At 51.7% G+C, this 16,250-nt stretch overlaps 1 protein-coding gene across 1 annotated transcript; it reads left to right on the top strand.

The window, feature by feature from the left end:
• Positions 1-538: 538 nt before the first annotated feature.
• YJU2 (YJU2 splicing factor homolog) lies at positions 539-10,648 on the top strand. Its single transcript, XM_078859335.1, has 7 exons — positions 539-638; positions 3,672-3,772; positions 5,626-5,770; positions 6,820-6,954; positions 7,494-7,675; positions 8,257-8,389; positions 9,275-10,648. The coding sequence occupies exons 1-7, from the start codon at positions 615-617 to the stop codon at positions 9,632-9,634; spliced, it is 1,080 nt and encodes a 359-aa protein (XP_078715461.1). The 5' UTR covers positions 539-614; the 3' UTR covers positions 9,635-10,648.
• The last annotated feature ends 5,602 nt before the right edge of the window (positions 10,649-16,250 follow it).

Genomic DNA, 16,250 nt, shown 5'->3' on the forward strand with positions numbered 1-16,250 from the left:
CTGGATGAGGGCCTCCCCACCACGCCGCATCGGTCGTAGAGGTCCAATGACCATACTTCACCTCGCGCGGTCTGGTGAAGGCGGGGGGAATGGACGTGGGAGCAGAGAAGTGCAGTACAACACCACACGTGTTTTAGATGTCTCGGCACTTGCCCTCTGCTGATCACCACCTCGCGCTGTGCTCACCGACACAAACACGAACCAGGCTCCAGGCTGCTTGGCTTACCAAATCGGGTGCATTTCGTGTGAATTGGTCATAAATCTCTCTACTTTTTATTGGCACAATACGGCCACCTACACAATGTTTATTAGATGCTCATGGCACTATGTCACACATAAATGTGGCTTATGAAGGCGTCTGGGTGTCCCTGACGTTTATACACAGCGCACCCGGTTACTCATTTAAGGCTGAGTCAACCTAGTAGAGGGCTAAGGGCCCGGCTCAAACATTCGCCACCGTTTTATTGGTCGCGAGTGGGACTGACCACTGCGCCACCGCTCCCCGCTGCGCGCACGCGAAGATCCGGAACTGATTTTTAGTTCCGGATGCTGCGTTCGTTTTTCCCGAGTCCGGGTCCGCGTCGCCGCTCGCCGTCCCTCGTCTCGTCTTCAGGATGTCTGAGCGCAAAGTTCTAAACGTAAGAACATCGTCAACATCATCGTCAACATCGTCACCAACATCACGATACATCACCACCAACATCGTCAACATCGTCACCAACATCACTCAACATCACCACCAACAATATCACCAACATCACCACTAACATCACCACCGACATCATTCAACATCAACAACAACAACCGCCATTCGCCACTAAGTGGCGGTGACGTCACCACGACGCTTGTGCCAGGCCATGTGCACCCTGAGGCCACGTGAAGTGTCGAACGCCCGCTGGCAGGAGGTCACGGGGCAGACCCAGGTGCCACGGGTCGACTGACCGAGATGACTGGCTGATCCACCACCTGTGCCCCCTACTGTGCCAACTTGCTTTGCTTTAGCCACCCGGCGCTCCGCTCGTTGTTGTGAGCGTCGCTCCTCCGCCCTCCGTTGTTGTTGGAGGGCGACTGCCTCCAACTGCCCAGTAGCGTCCTTCACGAGCCTCCTCCACTGAGGCCGATCTTGACACCGCTGGTACCAGTCATCGGCAAGTCCACTCAGCTCCACGTCCTCCTGTACCACATCACTCCATCTCTTCTCCAGCCCGTGCCGCGCCCGTTTAGCCCCCTCGATCCGGCCGAACAAAAGCTGTTTAGGCATGCGGTGGCTGGGCATTCAACATCACCACCAACATCACCAACAACACCACCAACAACATCACCAACAACATCACCAACATCACCACTAACATCACCACCGACATCATTCAACATCACCACCAACATCACCAACAACATCACTCAACATCACCAACAACATCACTCAACATCACCAACATCACCACCACCAACATCACCACCAACAACACCCAACATCACTCAACATCACCACCAACAACATCACCCAACATCACTCAACATCACCACCAACATCACTCTATCACCACCGACATCACCACCAACATCACTCAACATCACCACCGACATCACTCTACAGGAACCATCACCAGACGGCGGCACGAGCCGCTTCGCTGAACCTTCGTTCGGAGTCGGCGGGCAGAGTTGGGCAAGCCCGTGGGCTCCGCTAGGCGAGCAGGCCCTGCCAGGCTATCACAATTTAGAGAGTTAAAATGACAAACAAGTCACGCGTAGCAATTATAAACAACAACAACACGCAGCATTATCCTAATGTCGACACTATAGTACAATCATTACACAGCATCAATACGACACGCCTTGTCCGTACACAAAGAGCGTTGGTAACGCGACATTGAGACGAATGCTCAATTAAGCCGCTCTCCGCGGACACCTCGGTGAATTGAAGGCGTTTCCATCGGAATGTTTTAGACAAATACTTTGATGAGTGGCCTGTGGAAGTAAACTGGAGCACAGACGGGTCCATGAACCCGCTTGCTGTGCTGCCTTCTCGCACATCCCGACGTGGCCCACCAACCCGGGCCTCCGCACCGCCGTATTCCATATGGACATATACGTGGATAGACTCGCTCCCGTCGTCGGAATGTGGAATTTCCGCCACTGCGTCAGGGCTGCAAACAGACTACGAGCACCGCTTCAATGCTCATCAGAGCAGCAACATCGCCGTGGCTTGGACGTGCAGAGTGGGTACAGAGTAGGCCAAACGTTACCCAGATAAAGTGTAACTTATACCACGTCAATACGGGCGTCGGCAATTGGGGCCATTGTTACATTCGTAGTCCTATGTTTGGCTACTCCATGTTGATATTAGTCATTTTGATGTAAATGCGTTCCTCGAAGACACCGGTGGTGTGACCATCAACTGCATCACAACATCAACAGGCCGATGCGCAAACCTCCATCATAGATGTCAAATTAAAGACAAGCCACAGGGAGTGCGATTTTGGCCATGCGACCCAAACTGTGGCCCACTGCATGAACTCTCTCCATGAAGCTCGCTCGTGGCCAGCACATTTAATTCCTGAACATATTGCCATCATACGCAAGACTAAAATAGGATGTAAATAATGATAACATATGAATCCATAATACATGTTAAACTGATAAAATGTAAACGTATAAAACAAACATTGTTTTTATCCTGGTAAAGTTGTGGACTGTCCTTTGATTATGATAATGATAGTGTTCCAGCAAAGCCCCGAATGGACAGATTTTAGAAGTAGTTCTGCATCTGGATCTTGAGTTGGTGCCAGAACTAGAACAGACGTCCAGGCTCGGGTTGGGGCTTTAGCTCGGACTGGAGTTGGTGCTCAGGCCAGACGTGGTTGTGGTCCGTTATAATAACAATCAAAGCGGAATTGTTATCTGTAGATTCAGTTGCATTGTCATTGAAATCCACTATGAATTATTCAATTACAAGTGCAGTTGACCACAGGTCTAACTAAACATGGGGCATGTTCAGTGCCGGATTATCCCAGTAGTAAAAGTAGCTACATATGTAGTAGCTACGGGCCCCGCACTTTCAAGGGCCCTGCGCAAAATACTTTCAAGCCATCAATTCCGGTTCATTGATTCTGCACTTGCTCTATTACTATAGTACTATACTGCCTTCAACTTTTATGAACGACTGGGTGTTTAAGGTTAGCGATTTGTCGTATTATCTGGCTGTATAGCAATGAAAAAATACAATTTACTATGCAAGTAAAAAAATTGTGTTTTAATATTTATTTAGGGCCCCTTTATAACATATGCTACAGGCCCCACACTTGCTTAATCCGGCACTGGGCATGTTGCTGAGGCTGGGGTTGGTGCTAAAGCCAGAGCATTTTGCTAAAGCTAAAAGTGAGGCGATCATTTAGAGTGAAGCATGATGCTGAAGCCAAGGACAATGTTAACTATATATTGTTTTTCTTTAGCTTGTCTTTATATTAAATGCTATAGCTAGTTGCTTGAGCAAGTCCCAGTGCTAAGCAGCAATAACTTGGGCTAGTAAGAAGAATAAAATGGTTAGCGAGAGCTGGACCCGTGAGAGGTGGCTTCACATAACCCTAGGCAGCTTACATTCTCAGGAGTGGAGCAGGCTGTGTCGCTCTCAATGACTCACGAGTGTGTGTGTCTGTGCGTGGCTCCTGCAGAAATACTACCCCCCTGACTTCGACCCGGCTAAAATCCCAAAGCTCAAGCTCCCCAAGGATCGCCAGTATGTGGTGCGGCTCATGGCTCCGTTCAACATGAGGTGCGTGCACGTGGCTTGAGGTGGCTCTTGGACATCTAACACCTAACCGGTTCACTGATGAAAAGCATTTACTCCACTCAGGATGCATTCAATGAATTCTGCGCGTAAGATTGATTACGGTTTGTATATCAAGGCCAAGGCTATTTCACGGCCAGTGTGGTTGATGTCACCAACACCTCATTGTTGCTCTATTCTGGTACAGCCAATTGCTTGTGCAATGTCGACACGAATTACAGGTCGCAAGCACCGTTTTAAATAGCTTTAAATCCTGTATTGGTCGCATACAAAGAGAAGAGTGTGGAACTCGCTGTCTGTGCACATGAACAGGTCCACGAGTGTTACAATCTGAAGGACATATCTCAAAGATATTTATTTCACATCGGTTTTCGATTTGGTTTCTGCTGTTTCGTAGGATTTTACAAAAATGTTTCATGTGTGTGTATTTATGTTCTCACAAGTACGTTGTTTTTCATTCCTTAATGTGCCACGAGATGCGGTTACAATGCAAAGTGCAATATAAGAATACATTCAAGATTAACATTAAGGCCCAAAGAAGAACAGGGTTTTGGAATTTGCGAACCCACCAGACATGAACATGGACTTGAAAGTTGCTGCACAAAGCAGTGCGCAAGACAAAGTAATTGATATACATTTCTCGTGGTTGGTTTATGTAAAACTTTGCAGCCAGTATTGATTCTACCTACAGCACAGTAGCAAAAGGAGAATCGAACGGTGACCCTGAATCATTAGATTTCTTAGCAAGGTGAATAGTTACATTCGGAGTGGCTTTCATCTGCATGGTGAGGATTCGTAGGGGGTGCATTGTCTTGACTAAGCTGGCCCCTTGGGGAAATAACAATGATTTATCTTAGGTCATTATCTTATTTAATGTTTGTACCCCGCCCTCTAACAACTAATGCATGCTATAACTGCGGCTGTTGCTGAAAATACATTGACTTTAACGTGCATCCATTAGCGCTACTCGGCAAAAATTATTCTTTTAATTATGGCCTTTGCATCCGGTGTTGCAGTTAGTGTAGATTTAATCACCGTGTAGCTAAGTCTAGTTGCACAATTAGTTACGAAGCAACGATAGCTAAGATCGTATGTGTAAGGAATGATAATGCAGTATAAATTTCGATTGAAAACTTTCGTGACTGCAGGGATTCATCTTCTTGGTTCTTTCGGTAAAGTCACGTAGAAGGGAAAAAATAAAATAATAAAAATAAAACATAATAAAATACAATTCTCACGACGTTTCGGCCACAATGCAAGCAGCCGTTCTTCACCTGAGGACGGCTGCTTGCATTGTGGCCGAAACGTCGTGAGAATTGTATTTTATTATGTTTTATTTTTATAATTTTATTATTTCCCTTCTACGTGACTTTACCGAAAGAACCAAGAAGATAATGCAGTAGTCCACACACTAAATTATTGAATATCAGCAACAGTGTCTGAACCTGTCCTAAGTACTTGTGGTTTGTATAAACAGCAGCACTGGGGAAGGAAAGGTGGTCAAGCGTGGTGCTGGTCATGCCACCTCGTCTTGTGCCTTGCCGTTCTTCTTAGGTGATCACATAAAGCACTTGACCATGCCGCCTGTAAGGCTAAATAGCAATATCATTGTTTAAGAGTGTGTGTACATGTGTGTCAATGCTGGCACAATGGGTAGCTCAGATGGTGATTGGGCCAGTCGATTAACCCATAACACCTGGGTCTGTCCTATGTCCTTTTGCCAGAGGACCTCTTACACTTAACGTGGCCTCCAAGTGTACATAGTCTGGCACAAGTGCTGGAGTAACATGACCGTCACTTGGCGGCGGCTGTTGTTGTCGTCGCCGTGGTGCGTGCAGGTGTAAGACGTGTGGTGAATACATCTACAAGGGGAAGAAATTCAACGCGAGGAAGGAGACCGTGCTGACTGAGAACTACCTGGGCCTGCACATCTTCCGCTTCTACATCAAGTGCACCCGATGTGTGGCTGAGATCACCTTCAAGGTGTGCACGGCACTCGCTCAGCCCCGTCAGGAAGGACGGGGCTGAGTGAGGGAACAGCTTTACTGTGGGGCACTGCTCTCACGATGCGACTGAAACTAGAACGACAAAGGGAACTCTCGCGCCCGCTGACCCAGTAAACAACGGCCATGACACGGTTACTTGGCCACCACGTTTGCTGTTTGTTATCTCTTCTCAGTTTTTACGGTGTAACAATGCATAGAATCCAGTGACGATTGTAAAGTCCCTGCCTGATGTTAAGGTCATCATTAATATTATTTAAAATGGAGATGCTACTCCACCGTTAAGGTAATTCAAGAAGTGTTTTCTCTGCAGCTTTCCCACTTGTGTACTGCGACCTGATATCGTAAAAAAATCGTACTTTTGTATTTAATTTTAAACTTTCACAACACGTTTTGTAACATTATTCAGCTACTTTTCCAACCAAAGTTCTGGTCCTTGGAGTTTTTCCCCAATTTTTGGCTTACTTTTGTAACTTTGGGCTCTGACCGATTAACTTATAAATACCATTATCGATGTCTTGCAATCTTGAAACCCATTCGGAGTGCGTCGTATTACAAACGCTCCTGCTATCTATAAACTTAGTGGCCCGTGCTTGTAATGCCTTCTTATGTGGCACCTCACCGAGAAACGAATGTCCCCATATATTCTCTCATGTATTTAACATTCTATTGATGGAGCTTAAACAAGTGGTGGTGCAGTGGTTAGCGCACTCTGCTACGAACTCGGCATCGAATGTTATCTGAACCTGGGCCCCCCACGAACCTTCAACAAGCTGCATTGACCAACATGGTGAAGTATGGGCAAGCAACCCCCATGGCAGCCCCATCTTGGGAAGACCTTCCCTCCGGCAGTAAATTAACAATAGGATGTACATTGTAGGATATGTGCATTTGGTTCCAAAATAAGAAACCGAAACTGGGTCGAGACTTTCCGATCGCCCCGTATGAGCACTCGCACCACCGTGGTTTGCTCTGTCCGTTTGTAACTTTGAGCACTCGCCCACCTCGTTGCCTTTCCGCCGTCCGCAGACTGACCCGGAGAACACCGACTATGCCATCGAGCACGGTGCGACGCGCAACTTCCAGGCGGAGAAGCTGATCGAGGAGGAGGAGCAGAGGATCGTGAAAGAGCGCGAGGAGGAGGAGCTCAACAATCCCATGAAGGTGAGACGCGCGAGCTGCTTGCCCACGCGAGAAGGAAGAAGATGCCGCCGCCACCGCCTCAAGGTGGCCACGTGGCGCGGAGTCGCGGCGCTGAACTGGCACCACCGAGATCCAGGGTTCGAATCGAGGCTGCAACCACCTTTGATTAAACTGGTTTCTCAAGTGCAATGAGATGATGGTCTCAAAGTGGTCCCCATCTACTGCACTCAATGACGTTAACATTCCAGGTCTGAAAATTAAATATCAGTTTGTCATGCGATGGGCATTGCTCTCGTACAGAAAGAAGGGTGAGAAATTGCTGCTCTTTCTACTCAGTGGAGCAGTGGTCACTCGATGGGAGCTCAAAGGTAACTCTGTAGTATCCACTTCTGGATATTGCAGAGCTATGGGTGAGATGCTCTGCTATTCTTCATCGCTTGCAATGATGCTGACAGCACAATCGGAACATAACTGGTCAAAAGAAGAGACAAAGAGGAAAGCGACACTGTATCTCGGGTGTTGGAAGCAGCCAGCTACAACTGAGATGTGCACTCCGCCAGGTCCTCGAGAACCGCACCAAGGACTCCAAGTGGGAGATGGACATCCTGGAGAACCTGGAGGAGCTGAAGGACCTGAACCAGCGGCAGGCGACCGTGGACTTTGAGGGGATGCTCGCCAGGCACACGGCGCTTGAGGAGCTGGCACGGCAGAAGCAGCTGGAGCAGGAGGAGAGGGAGATACAGTGAGTGGGCGTGGGGTGGAGGAGTATGGTGGGGAGGGAGCGAGGGTAACACCTGTCTCCGTGCTGGGAATGTAATGCTGAAGTTCGTTTCAGTGAATTCATATGCACACAATGCATGCATTGAGTCTTGAATGGAAAAACCATTATTTCGCATTCTTGTATCGATCCATTATCAAGAGTCCCCAAGTGGCTTCAGCGTTTACATGAACCATTCACGAACAAACTATCATCGTCATCATCGGCAGCAGCCACAATAAATCCAGTGATGTTGCAATCCATCTAGCTCCTACATACGAGGTAATTTCATTGCATCACTTCCTTCATTATTTTCTTGGGCGCGTTTGTATATTTGTATGTATGTTCAACTGCTTTTGCACCATACGTAGCCAACCGTGATAATTATTGGAGGTGTGGGGGAAGGACTGTCCAACATTCGTCTCTACCACTGCTGTCTTAACAATTGGGGAGTTAGGCGCACGATTCGATGCGTGCATGCCTAGCACCACGACGCACGATTCAAATGCACTGACTGATCGTTACATCCCAAGCGCTGACCGAGCCTACGGCCCCTCGTCGCGCAGGGAGATCATGAACGAGCGCAAGGGGAAGCGTCTGATCGACTCCGACTCTGACTCGGCGGAGGAGGATGAGCCTGGAAGAGCTCGCCTCTCGTCATCAGCAGCTCCGATGAGACCCACCGACATCCTCACGCAGGTCAGCCATGCCGTGTGGCGATATTCTATGTCCAAGCAAAAAAAAAAACACTTGACCGTTATATACCGGTGGTCACTTGCATCTCTGAAGTGTCTCGTGTGTACGTCCAACATTATTGTGCCTGGTGGCTCACCAAGTCAATGTTGGTTGGGGGTTGACCCAGCCCATCATCTCCCTGGGGTTAATAAAATGAGTGCCACTTTGTGGGGAAGTCAAAAGCGATTGTCCTATGGACGTACTCACAACCACCATGGGAATATGAAATTTCAGGGACAAGAGCACTGCCTCAATGCTCATTTGAGCAGGAAATCACTGAAGCTTCATTAATTGTGTAACTGACAATGTGTACGTGTTCAGTGTTCATAACCAAATGGGAGACCAATGCCAGCTAAAGTTTATTGATTCAAAGTGGTCTAACACGACATTGTTTTCTATTGGAGCTGCTTGGCTGTTCCAGAGGTCAGAGCAATCATCAGGTCTGTGGAGCATTAACAACAAACTGAATTTGAACGGAGCGGGACTGTTGTGCTCATGATCACACGGCACCCGACGACCCCGGGACACGTGATGACAGTAACGATGTGAATATTCTTGGGTCTTTCGGTAAAGTCACGTAGATAGGTTCAAAGAAAATATACAAAAATAACAGAAAACTACGACGTTTCGATCGCAACACACGCGGTCGTCTTCTTTTCCTGAAGACGACCGCGTGCGTTGCGATCGAAACGTCGTAGTTTTCTGTTATTTTTGTATATTTTCTTTGAACCTATCTACGTGACTTTACCGAAAGACCCAAGAATATGAATTTCTGCAGTCACGAAAGCTTTAAGTCAAGATTTAACGATGTGAAGTTAACGATGTCGGCGCACCTCGTCCGGTTGTCAGGGTGAAGAAGATCAACCGGCGGAAAAGAAGCGCAAGACGGAGACATGGGAGCGCAGCGTGGGCTCCATCGGCCAGGCGGGACTCAAGGGCCTGGTGGTCAGGAAGCCGGCCGCGAAGGTCGCAGCAACAACAACAGCATTAGCTGCTACAGAGACATTGGCAGGGAAGCAGCAAAGTGGAACCCACAGAGCAGCAGCTGCTGTGTTGAGACCGGTGGCTCCAGCAGCGGCAGCAGCAGCAGGGAGTAGCGGAGCGGGCCCATTGATGACCGCAGCTCCGGCTGGTGGGGCTAGCGGATTGAGCCTGCTGGGGGCATACTCGGACAGCAGCGGAGGGGGCAGCAGCAGTGAAGAGGATTAGTGAGCAAGCGCACACCTTAACGCAGCACACACCTTAACGCAGCACACACCTTAACGCAGCACACACCTTAACGCAGCACACACCTTAACGCAGCACACACCTTAAAACAGCACACACCTTAACGCAGCACACACCTTAACGCAGCACACACCTTAACGCAGCACACACCTTAACGCAGCACACACCTTAACGCAGCACACACAACTTTGCATCGCACACACACACTTGTACAAAGTACAGAGATCTCCCATATAGCCTTAACAGATTGGAGGAACAAGTGCTGTTAGAGAGTACATATAAAGTTTGGCTCGGCATACGAGGTAATGGTTGACCAGAACCACGCCTTGCCGCCTTTGTCTCCCTCGCGGTGATATTTACACATCACACCAGGTACTCATCTGAGGCTTAGTTGACACAGCGCACACACCTGAACACAGCACACACGCTTGTCATCACCGCACACATGTGTGCGACATGTCAAGTATGGTTGCACACTGGGTCTCTTGTAAGGGGAATATCTCGGCTGATTCAAATAAAACGCGTGTTCATACGATTTTAGGAATTTAGCGCCCTCCGGTACTGCGTCGTTTCTCTCTGCCGGTCTCTACGTGCACCGTGCGTGTTTTAGTGGTGTATAGTTTGTTGCAAAAACAAGTAAACTCTACAAGATGTATGCTTTAGCCTAGCTGCTCGTGGGTAGAGGGATATGCTGTTTGCAAGGACGATACATTTCTGTCCATACGAGCGATTTCCAATGAGCTTTAATCTAAATAAACTACAAACTATAATCATGAGGATGAACTGTGAACTGGAGACCTGGTAACTGGCTTCAATTAAAACAAACGCTGAGGAATGAGGCTACCACTGCTGGATGTATCGTGATTGATTGTCGTCGTCGTTGAAGACCATGAGGTGGAGGCCTGCGGCAAACATCAGTGGCCCCTCCCCATCGCTTCACAAACCCGCACTGACCAGCGTGGTGAAGTATGGTCAAATAAAACCCCATTACCGAGACGCCCGATGCCTCTTCATTATTTTAAGAAAGTAACAGGGCGAGCTGACAAATGAGTACATCATATTTTAACACATTTTATTTTATCTGTCCCTTGCAACTCTTGTATCAGGATTAACTTTCAGCGAGAGCTGTACGGGGCTGAGCTCCGGAAAATATTTCCACCCGCGCCCCACTGTCGAGCGACGAAAAATCTATCCATGATACATGAATCCTTGTTGTCTTTTAGTTATTTAAGAATTGTTTAAAAGTGTCCCCGAGTGGCTCCACGGGGGGGGGGGGGGGATTAAACGTCTCTGCGGGTGTTGCAGTGGGGACACCTGCTGCGAAGCCACGTGTGTGTGTGCCCACGTGACAGCCCATTGAGATTCATTGCCTCATTGGAGGGGGGGGGGGGTGCACAGGTGGTGCAGGTGCGCGCTCAATGGTAATTAGGGGCCGTTCATTAATCTCGCGCGCTAAAGAGCAGCAGATGAATCTCCAAGTTGGGGGGAATCGGGACGGTGATGGATGGCTGCATCGAGCGCGGCTTTGAATGACCTGTCAGTGGGAGGGGGGTCAGTGGGGTCAGAGACGTGCCCTGCTCCAGCGAGCTCCACCCCGCACTCCCCCAAACCCAAACACCTCAGGCCAAGGCAGACACTGCCATGCACGCCCTCACGCTCGTCATGGCGACGATGGTGATGATGGTGGTGGTGGAGGCGCCGTTTCTGTGCGGTCGTCAATAACGACACTCGCTGCTGCAACTGCTGCTGCTGCTGCTGCAACTGCTGCTGCTGCAACTGCTGCTGCTGCAACTGCTGCTGCTGCAACTGCTGCTGCTGCAACTGCTGCTGCTGCAACTGCTGCTGCTGCTGCAACTGCTGCTGCTGCAACTTCTGCTGCTGCAACTGCTGCTGCTGCTGCAACTGCTGCTGCTGCAACTGCTGCTGCTGCAACTGCTGCTGCTGCAACTGCTGCTGCTGCAACTGCTGCTGCTGCAACTGCTGCTGCTGCAACTTGCTGCTGCAACTGCTGCTGCAACTGTTGATGCTGCTGCAACTGTTGCTGCTGTTGCTGCTGCTGCTGTTGCTGCTGCTGTTGCTGCTGCTGAGAATGACTCGGGCAGCAGCGCCTCGCGGCACAGGCGGACTGACGCGATGAGTGATCGCCGCGCTTCTAATTAGGGCCGCGTGGGGTCTCGCCGAGAGGGGATCAGTGGCGACCCAAGGCGACCCGCTCCGCCTCGCATCCTCGCCCTCCACTCATTACAACACCACCCCCCTCCTCACCCCCCTCCTCACCCCCTCCTCACCCCCTCTTCACCCCCCTCTTCACCCCCTCCTCACCCCCCTCTTCACCCCCTCCTCACCCCCCTCCTCACCCCCTCTTCACCCCCCTCCTCACCCCCCTCCTCACCCCGACCCCCACACTCTGCCGAGCAACCCAGCACGCAGGAGCCAGCGCGCGCAATGCGATTACCATTGTTTTAGTTGTGATTGTTTTAGTTTCGATTTAAAGCTTTCGTGACTGCAGGGATTCATCTTCTTGGTTTTTTCGGTAAAGTCACGTAGAATGGAAATAATAAAATAATAAAAATACAACAATTCCTCTTGATATGCAAATTATTTTGTCAAGGCGCCCTTCCCCACTCTATCCCAGCTTAAATAGTCGTTCCAAGCTTGGAGTGTGTCATTCAGACTGTCTACTCGACAGACCTGCTCTCCACCTGAGGACGGCGGCTTGCGTTGTGGCCGAAACGTCGTGAGAATTATTTTATTATGTTTTATTTTATTATTTCCATTCTACGTGACTTTACCGAAAGAACCAAGAAGATGTGGTTTTATTTGTGTTTTTTTATTTGTGATAGTTTTCATTGTGATTATTTTCATTGTGGTTGTTTTATTTGTGTTTGTTTTCATTGTGATTGTTGTAATTGTGGTTGTTTTCATTGTGCTTGTTTTAATTGTGTTTGTTTTCATTGTGATTGTTTTAATAGCAGCCTCTGCTTGCTGCTGCCCCCAAGAGCGTCGCCATGGAAACCCGCGACTCAAGAGGCGGAGACAATGGGGGCTGCGGGGGAGGGGGGCGCGGAGTGGGGGGTGCGGAGGGGGCAGGGGAGGAGGTGGAACGACCACGGGAGGAAGTGTTGGGGGGGGGATGTGTGTAGGGGGGGGGTAATGGTGGATGTGTGTAGGGGGGGTGTATGGTGGATGTGTGTAGGGGGGGTGTATGGTGTATGTGTGTAGGGGGGGTGTACGGTGGATGTGTGTTGGGGGGGGGTGGATGTGTGTAGGGGGGGTGTATGGTGGATGTGTGTAGGGGGGGGGGTAATGGTGGATGTGTGTAGGGGGGGTGTATGGTGGATGTGTGTAGGGGGGGTGTATGGTGTATGTGTGTAGGGGGGGTGTACGGTGGATGTGTGTTGGGGGGGGGTGGATGTGTGTAGGGGGGGTGTATGGTGGATGTGTGTAGGGGGGGTGTATGGTGGATGTGTGTAGGGGGGGTGTATGGTGGATGTGTGTAGGGGGGGTGTATGGTGGATGTGTGTAGGGGGGGTGGATGTGTGTAGGGGGGGTGTATGGTGGATGTGTGTAGGGGGGGGTGTATGGTGGATGTGTGTAGGGGGGGGGTGTATGGTGGATGTGTGTAGGGGGGGTGTATGGTGGATGTGTGTAGGGGGGGTGTATGGTGGATGTGTGTAGGGGGGGTGGATGTGTGTAGGGGGGGTGTATGGTGGATGTGTGTAGGGGGGGGTGTATGGTGGATGTGTGTAGGGGGGGGGTGTATGGTGGATGTGTGTAGGGGGGGTGTATGGTGGATGTGTGTAGGGGGGGTGTATGGTGGATGTGTGTAGGGGGGGTGTATGGTGGATGTGTGTAGGGGGGGTGGATGTGTGTAGGGGGGGTGTATGGTGGATGTGTGTAGGGGGGTGTATGGTGGATGTGTGTAGGGGGGGTGTATGGTGGATGTGTGTAGGGGGGGTGTATGGTGGATGTGTGTAGGGGGGGTGGATGTGTGTAGGGGGGGTGTATGGTGGATGTGTGTAGGGGGGTGTATGGTGGATGTGTGTAGGGGGGGTGTATGGTGGATGTGTGTAGGGGGGGTGTATGGTGGATGTGTGTAGGGGGGGGTGGATGTGTGTAGGGGGGGTGTATGGTGGATGTGTGTAGGGGGGGTGTATGGTGGATGTGTGTAGGGGGGGTGTATGGTGGATGTGTGTAGGGGGGGTGGATGTGTGTAGGGGGGGTGTATGGTGGATGTGTGTAGGGGGGGGTGTATGGTGGATGTGTGTAGGGGGGGGTGTATGGTGGATGTGTGTAGGGGGGGTGTATGGTGGATGTGTGTAGGGGGGGTGTATGGTGGATGTGTGTAGGGGGGGTGGATGTGTGTAGGGGGGGGTGTATGGTGGATGTGTGTAGGGGGGTGTATGGTGGATGTGTGTAGGGGGGGTGTATGGTGGATGTGTGTAGGGGGGGGTGTATGGTGGATGTGTGTAGGGGGGGTGGATGTGTGTAGGGGGGGTGTATGGTGGATGTGTGTAGGGGGGTGTATGGTGGATGTGTGTAGGGGGGGTGTATGGTGGATGTGTGTAGGGGGGGTGTATGGTGGATGTGTGTAGGGGGGGTGGATGTGTGTAGGGGGGGTGTATGGTGGATGTGTGTAGGGGGGGGTGTATGGTGGATGTGTGTAGGGGGGGGTGTATGGTGGATGTGTGTAGGGGGGGTGTATGGTGGATGTGTGTAGGGGGGGGTGTATGGTGGATGTGTGTAGGGGGGGGTGTATGGTGGATGTGTGTAGGGGGGGTGTATGGTGGATGTGTGTAGGGGGGGGTGTATGGTGGATGTGTGTAGGGGGGGTGTATGGTGGATGTGTGTAGGGGGGGTGTATGGTGGATGTGTGTAGGGGGGGTGTATGGTGGATGTGTGTAGGGGGGGTGGATGTGTGTAGGGGGGGTGTATGGTGGATGTGTGTAGGGGGGGGTGTATGGTGGATGTGTGTAGGGGGGGGTGTATGGTGGATGTGTGTAGGGGGGGTGTATGGTGGATGTGTGTAGGGGGGGTGGATGTGTGTAGGGGGGGTGTATGGTGGATGTGTGTAGGGGGGGGTGTATGGTGGATGTGTGTAGGGGGGGGTGTATGGTGGATGTGTGTGGGGGGGTGTATGGTGGATGTGTGTAGGGGGGGGTGTATGGTGGATGTGTGTAGGGGGGGGTGTATGGTGGATGTGTGTGGGGGGGTGTATGGTGGATGTGTGTGGGGGGGTGTATGGTGGATGTGTGTAGGGGGGGGTGTATGGTGGATGTGTGTAGGGGGGTGTATGGTGGATGTGTGTGGGGGGGTGTATGGTGGATGTGTGTAGGGGGGGGTGTATGGTGGATGTGTGTAGGGGGGGGTGTATGGTGGATGTGTGTAGGGGGGGTGTATGGTGGATGTGTGTAGGGGGGGTGTATGGTGGATGTGTGTAGGGGGGGGTGTATGGTGGATGTGTGTAGGGGGGGTGGATGTGTGTAGGGGGGGGTGTATGGTGGATGTGTGTTGGGGGGGGTGGATGTGTGTAGGGGGGGTGTATGGTGGATGTGTGTTGGGGGGGGTGGATGTGTGTAGGGGGGGTGTATGGTGGATGTGTGTAGGGGGGGTGTATGGTGGATGTGTGTTGGGGGGGGTGGATGTGTGTAGGGGGGGTGTATGGTGGATGTGTGTTGGGGGGGGTGGATGTGTGTAGGGGGGGTGTATGGTGGATGTGTGTTGGGGGGGGTGGATGTGTGTAGGGGGGGTGTATGGTGGATGTGTGTTGGGGGGGGTGGATGTGTGTAGGGGGGGTGTATGGTGGATGTGTGTTGGGGGGGGTGGATGTGTGTAGGGGGGGTGTATGGTGGATGTGTGTTGGGGGGGGTGGATGTGTGTAGGGGGGGTGTGGAGGGGCTGTAGTGGAAGAGGGAGACGAGGAAGGGAGGTGCAGGGGGTTGAGTGAGTGGAGTGACACGGGGGGGGGGGCAGTGAGCTGTGGTTGAGTGAGTGGAGTGACACGGGGGGGGGGGCAGTGAGCTGTGGTTGAGTGAGTGGAGTGACACGGGGGGGGGGGCAGTGAGCTGTGGTTGAGTGAGTGGAGTGACACGGGGGGGGGGGCAGTGAGCTGTGGTTGAGTGAGTGGAGTGACACGGGGGGGGGGGCAGTGAGCTGTGGTTGAGTGAGTGGAGTGACACGGGGGGGGGGGAGGCAGTGAGGCGGTCTGTGCCATGGCGGCACAGGAGCTGCTGCTGCTGCTGCGGGGTCACGAGTCGGCACCTCCGCGCGCAGAAGAAGCCGCGTCGCGGATGACGCGCACAGTCGGGGTCGCGCCGCGTGTCTGCCGTGGCTTCTGCAGGCCAAGCAGTGGCTTGCGCGCTACGGTTTATGCAGGATATGCACTTGTACATGCGGGGGCGGGGGGGCAATTTGACCACATCCCCCCACGACGGTGAGTGCGGGTGTGTGGAGGCGGGAAGCGCAGAGGTGGGAGGCATGGACGCGGGACCAGGCGCGTCCTCAAGGTGCCTCGTTGTGGCTGTACGAGCCTCGGGGATGGACACTGAACCGTGCGATTGCGAGAAGAGGCCTCTGCGGTTCAATACTCGGTGCACGC

The sequence above is a fragment of the Lampetra fluviatilis genome, chromosome 8 (genome assembly GCF_964198595.1).
Source record: "Lampetra fluviatilis chromosome 8, kcLamFluv1.1, whole genome shotgun sequence".
In the NCBI taxonomy this organism is placed as follows: Eukaryota; Metazoa; Chordata; class Hyperoartia; order Petromyzontiformes; family Petromyzontidae; genus Lampetra; species Lampetra fluviatilis.

Excerpts from the sequence above, each read along its gene's own strand:
- YJU2 (XM_078859335.1), top strand. The coding sequence starts at position 615 with ATGTCTGAGCGCAAAGTTCTAAAC. Across the intron at positions 3,773-5,625 it reads ATGGCTCCGTTCAACATGAG|GTGTAAGACGTGTGGTGAAT; the intron begins GTGCGTGCACGT and ends TGGTGCGTGCAG. Across the intron at positions 7,676-8,256 it reads CAGGAGGAGAGGGAGATACA|GGAGATCATGAACGAGCGCA; the intron begins GTGAGTGGGCGT and ends CTCGTCGCGCAG.